Genomic DNA, 5,270 nt, shown 5'->3' on the forward strand with positions numbered 1-5,270 from the left:
GCATGGGCCAAGTGTGGGAGGGGACCAGCCCCAGGTGGGCTGGTGCGCCCCCCACAAGAGGCCCAGGGCGCAGGAAAGGGGGGAAGGGGGAAACCCTAGGCTCAGATGGGCCTAAGGCCCATCTAGTGGGGCGCCCCCTCTCTTCCCCCCTTTGGCCGCCCCCCAAGCCCCATCTAGGGCTGACCGCACCCCTTGGGGGGGGAACCCTAGATGGGGGCGCAGCCCTCCCCCTCCCCTATATATATTGGGGTTTTGGGGCTGCCCAAGACATGAGAACGTCTCTCTTTCGGCGCAGCCCTACCCCTCTCCCTCCTCCTCCTCTCCCGCGGTGCTTGGCGAAGCCCTGCGGGATTGCCACGCTCATCCACCACCACCACGCCGTCGTGCTGCTGCTGGATGGAGTCTTCCCCAACCTCTCCCTCTCTCCTTGCTGGATCAAGGCGTGGGAGACGTCACCGGGCTGCACGTGTGTTGAACGCGGAGGCACCGTTCTTCGGTGCTCAGATCGGAATCAACCGCGATCTGAATCGCTACGAGTACGACTCCTTCATCCGCGTTCTTGCAACGCTTCCGCATCGCGATCTACAAGGGTATGTAGATGCACTCCCCTTCCCCTCGTTGCTAGATTACTCCATAGATTGATCTTGGTGATGCGTAGAAAATTTTGAATTTCTGCTACGTTCCCCTACATGCAGACCATTCATTGGTTAGTAATGCTTTATACTTCTTTCTCAATGGATGTAGTGGTGCTTTATAGTTCTTAATACTTAAATATATAGTTTAGTAATGCTTTGTAGAAGTTTAAATTGTTCTTTGGTTGCAACAACAGGTGTTGATGGATGCTTTATTAAGCTCACCACTGGTGCTCAAATCCTAGCTGCCACTGGAAGAGATGGGAATAATAATATTTTCCCACTTGCATTTGCTGTTGTTGGACAAGAGGACACAGCTAACTGGTGTTGGTTTCTACACCAACTGAAGATATGTCTAGGAGGAGAAGTTGGCAAATTTGGGCCTTATACTATCATGTCTGTTATGTTATTGCTTTTGTGTTCTTCTACATTAGCATGTTATGTTCTAGATGTAATAGTACATCAGCTAAGTCTAGCATGCTATGTGAACAGGGGTTACTAAATGCAGTAAACCAAGTTTTGCCAAACTGTCATCAAAGATTTTGCCTTAGACACCTCTATGCAAATTTCCAGAATGCTGGGTTTAGGGGGGAAGATCTTAAGAAATGCATGGATAATGCCAGCTATGCTTACAACCAGCACAAGTTTAACATTGCCATGAATAACTTGAAAAATGAGAGTGAGGAAGCTTGGAAGTGGCTAAGTGGAATACCTAAGCACACATGGGCTAGGCATGCTTTTGACACTAACTGCAAGACAGACTTGGTTGTTAACAACCTGTCTGAGGTGTTCAACAAGTACATCCTAGATTTTAGGAAAAAACCTATTAGGACTATGATTGATGGTATCAAGGATAAGCAGATGGTGAGGTGGCATAATAACAGAGAGAGGGGAAAGGCATCTTTGTGGGAGATCACACCACATTATGCTGAGAAGCTTCAGGTGGAAAAGGAAAGGGCCAGATTCTGCAAACCTATTCAAGCTGGTGTAAATCTTTGGCAAGTGACCAGTGGGCAGCAAACACATGCTGTAAACTTGGAACTCTCTACATGTGGCTGCAGAAAGTGGGACCTGTCTGGCATACCATGCAACCATGCAATATCAGCAATTAACAAGGCAAATAGATTTCCAGAGGACTATGTCTGCAAATTCTTCAAAAAACCTTTTTACCTTGTTGCATATGAACCAATGATATATCCAGTTCCTGGTGAACATGATTGGACAAGGACAAGTGGACCAGACATAGAGCCACCCAAATTTCATGTGAAGAAGGGAAGAAGGAAAGAGAAGAGAATAAAGGGCAAATTTGAGGTTCCAAAACCCAAGGACAGTTCAAGAATGGCCACTATAACATGCAGCAACTGTGGGCTCCAAGGCCATAGGTACACCAACTGCAAGCAACAGTTGAGACCAGAGTTGGCTTTGAGGAAAAACAAGCATGTGGTAAACCCTTGTGAATTGTACTTGCTATTTGGTCTTCTTTCCTTCTATGTTTTTTGTGCTAAACCTAAACCCTAAACTATCATGTTTCCTTGTATGTTTGCAAGGCACCTGCAAGATCAAGGAATGAAGATACTCCATTAGGATCACAGCAGCCACCAGCAAGGTCTGCTTATGCAAGAACTACTTCTGCAAGATCTGCTACTGCAAGATCTGCTAGTGCTAGATCTGCTACTGCTAGATCTGCTTCAAGAACTGCTAGAGGGTCAGCTAGTGCAAGTGCAAGATTTGCAAGGCCTTTCACTACCCCAAGATTTGCTGAAGGAGCTTCATCTTCTGGTCCTTCTACTTCTGGTGCTCCTTCAAGTGCCACAGGGAATTATACTCGTTTGATGTCATACTTTACTGCCAGTGGTAACTTATGAGTGATAGAATGTTGCTACTTTAGTCTGAGTGGTGCTACAAAACTGATGTATGTTCTAATGGATTGCTAAGTTGAGTCTGATGTGAACTAAGTTGAGTCTTATGTGAACTGCAATATTTGGTCATTTGGCACTTGTGAACAACTCAATGCTTTTTGTGTTGTTCATTTGGCATTTCTGAAACAACTCAATGCTCATTTGGCTTTTGTGAACAACTCAATGCACATGTGTCAAGAAACCATGCATGTACTGGATGATACTGCCACAATGGCCACATACTTCATTACTAAGATGAACATACCAAATATTGTTTACAAAAACACTAACTAGTAACACCTGACACTAACTTGCAACACCTGACACTAACTTGCAAAGATCAACCTAACCACAACTGACACTAACTTGCATCTCTCCTTAACAAGGATCAACCTGACACTAACTTACAAGGATCAACCTGACCACTACTAGCATCTTCAGTGCCAAAACAAGCTTGAGTCTAAACCACTGACACTAACTGCAGCAGCATCTTACTGCACCAGCATCTAGCTCTGCAGCAGCATCTTGGCTGTCACCAAACCTACCACAAAGACAAGAAAAAAAAGACAACATTCTGATATTTGGCCTTCAGTGCATCTAGCTCTGCATTTTTCTCCCTGAGCTGATCTTCCAAAGCCACCACCTCTCTTCCTCTTTGAGCTTCAGGCAGAGCCACAACTGCACTGTCATCTTCAAACACACCAACACATAGCATACATACTGGAGTTCAACATAACCATAGATTCTTACAGCCATAATTACTAGATTCTTACAACATTAGCTAAAGACCATAGCATAGTGGAGTTCAACATTGTTCACAACTACTACATCCATACATTACACTTAACTAAACCACCCTTCACAAAAGATTAGCAAAGCCTTCTATCAAAGAAACTTATATCATGATAGGTATGCTCTGCTTCATCTACCCAGATCATCTTCATCTACCTCATTCCTTCAAGATGTCATGGATCAACTTCAACTTCTCTTTGTTCTTCTCCAGTGACTTCAACTGAACAGCAAGCTGTAGCTTTACCTCATCCCTGCGTTTTATCAGATTCTCATGTCCCCTCTTGAGATCAGACATGTGAAGGTTCAACTGCACATTCTCTTCTGTGATTTTTTCCAAAGACTTGGTGAGCTCATCAACCTGGATCTTTAAATTGTTGTTGCCTTCAGCTAGCTTTTCCTTCTCTTTCAAATGATTCATCTTCATGTTCCTAATGACAGTGCCTTGAGCTTCTACCAGGTTCATCAGCACTTTGTACTTCTCTTTCATCTTGAAGTTCTCGGCCTCTTTCTTCTCCATCTCATTCTTCATGGCAGCCACAACTGATGCACTGGCTCTCTCATCTCTCTTCTCCTTAGCTTGCAGAGAGCTGAAATCCAACACCCTGTCCTCCTGGGCACTGAGAAGTTGATGGACATCTTCAACTAGTTTGTCATAGTTGGCATCCAGATTCCTTTTCTCTTCTTTAAGGTGGTGGATAGTAAGTGAACTTTCCAGGTTATCCTTCCTCCTAGCAGTCCTGCTGTCTTCAAACATTTCCCAAAGCTTCAACAATGCATTTTGCATTGTGGGAGGCCACTCTGGGTCAACCCAAGCAAGGAAACCACAATTGACAGCTTCCTGCAATATAGCAAACACTTATATTGTTACTCTCTGAAGAATTACCATTATGAAAGGCACTTTTAAAAAATGAACTAACAGCTGCAGAACTACAACCTACACATGTGGCCAACTAAACAATGCAACTTCAACTGCAACCTATACTGCCTCAATTAAAATTTAGCAACTACACTGCCTCAATCAACTAACAATTTGCTTCATCATCAGTACTAGTGAACATAGCCAACTAAGCTGCTGCCCATATACATATTACAGTGAACATAAGCATCAAAACCATAATCATCAGAACTACTAATAAATAACTAAACCATAAATATATTACAGTGAACATAGCCAACTAAGCTATTGCAGTGAGCATCAGTACTAGAAGCATCAAAACTACTAAGTGGTAAACTATGTGCTTCATCATCAGTACTAGTAACTATATTAAAAATATATTACAGTGAGCATAAAGAGAGCATGGATCTTACAGGCTGAGCACAAACTAGAAACCTCCTGCCCGTCTCAAATGATTCAAAAGCTACACGGCGCTCAGTTGGCAGCCGATGCTCCACGCAGAGCCCCTCTGGTGCATTCTCCAAGCCATTGTAGTCTTGGTCTTCAATGCTAGCAGGAATCTACAGAGAGCAAATCCTCAAATCAGAAAACCAGATCATCAAATCCGCAAATCCCCAAATCACCTAACCCTAACCCTAGCTCTACCACTGACCTGATAATGCATCCCGTCGGAGGAGGAGGAGATCTGCAGGCCGGACAAGTTGTCGCTGCTCTCATCCTCGAAGACCATGGCGCGGCGGCGGTGGCGGACGTGGCGGTCTGCGCGGCGAGCGGCGGCGGCGGCGGCTGGAGAGACGAGGGCGATGAGGCGAGGAGAGGGACAGAGTGCGGCTGGCTCCGGTTGGGTTCGACCGGACCCGGCTACATGGAGCGACCGAGACGGGGGCGATAGTTACCGAGCGGGTGCGCGCGGGTAGGCCACCGTGGCACCTGACAAGTGGGCCCGGTCGGTCAAATACGTGGTCAATACGAGCTTATACGGCTGTCAGACCGTTTTGCAACACTTAGGCTTAGAGTTGGCACTGCATGGCAAAAAAAATGACTACTGGTACT

At 45.3% G+C, this 5,270-nt stretch overlaps 1 protein-coding gene across 1 annotated transcript; it reads right to left on the minus strand.

Annotated features, from left to right (window-relative positions):
* Nucleotides 1-3,479: 3,479 nt before the first annotated feature.
* LOC109759110 (uncharacterized) lies at nucleotides 3,480-4,947 on the minus strand. Its single transcript, XM_073499282.1, has 3 exons — nucleotides 4,870-4,947; nucleotides 4,631-4,777; nucleotides 3,480-4,160 (listed from the first exon to the last, which is right to left on the minus strand). Exons 1-3 carry the CDS (start codon nucleotides 4,945-4,947, stop codon nucleotides 3,480-3,482), a joined length of 906 nt encoding a protein of 301 aa, XP_073355383.1.
* Between the last annotated feature and the right edge of the window lie 323 nt (nucleotides 4,948-5,270).

This window comes from Aegilops tauschii, chromosome 5 (assembly GCF_002575655.3).
Source record: "Aegilops tauschii subsp. strangulata cultivar AL8/78 chromosome 5, Aet v6.0, whole genome shotgun sequence".
NCBI classification, from domain to species: Eukaryota; Viridiplantae; Streptophyta; class Magnoliopsida; order Poales; family Poaceae; genus Aegilops; species Aegilops tauschii.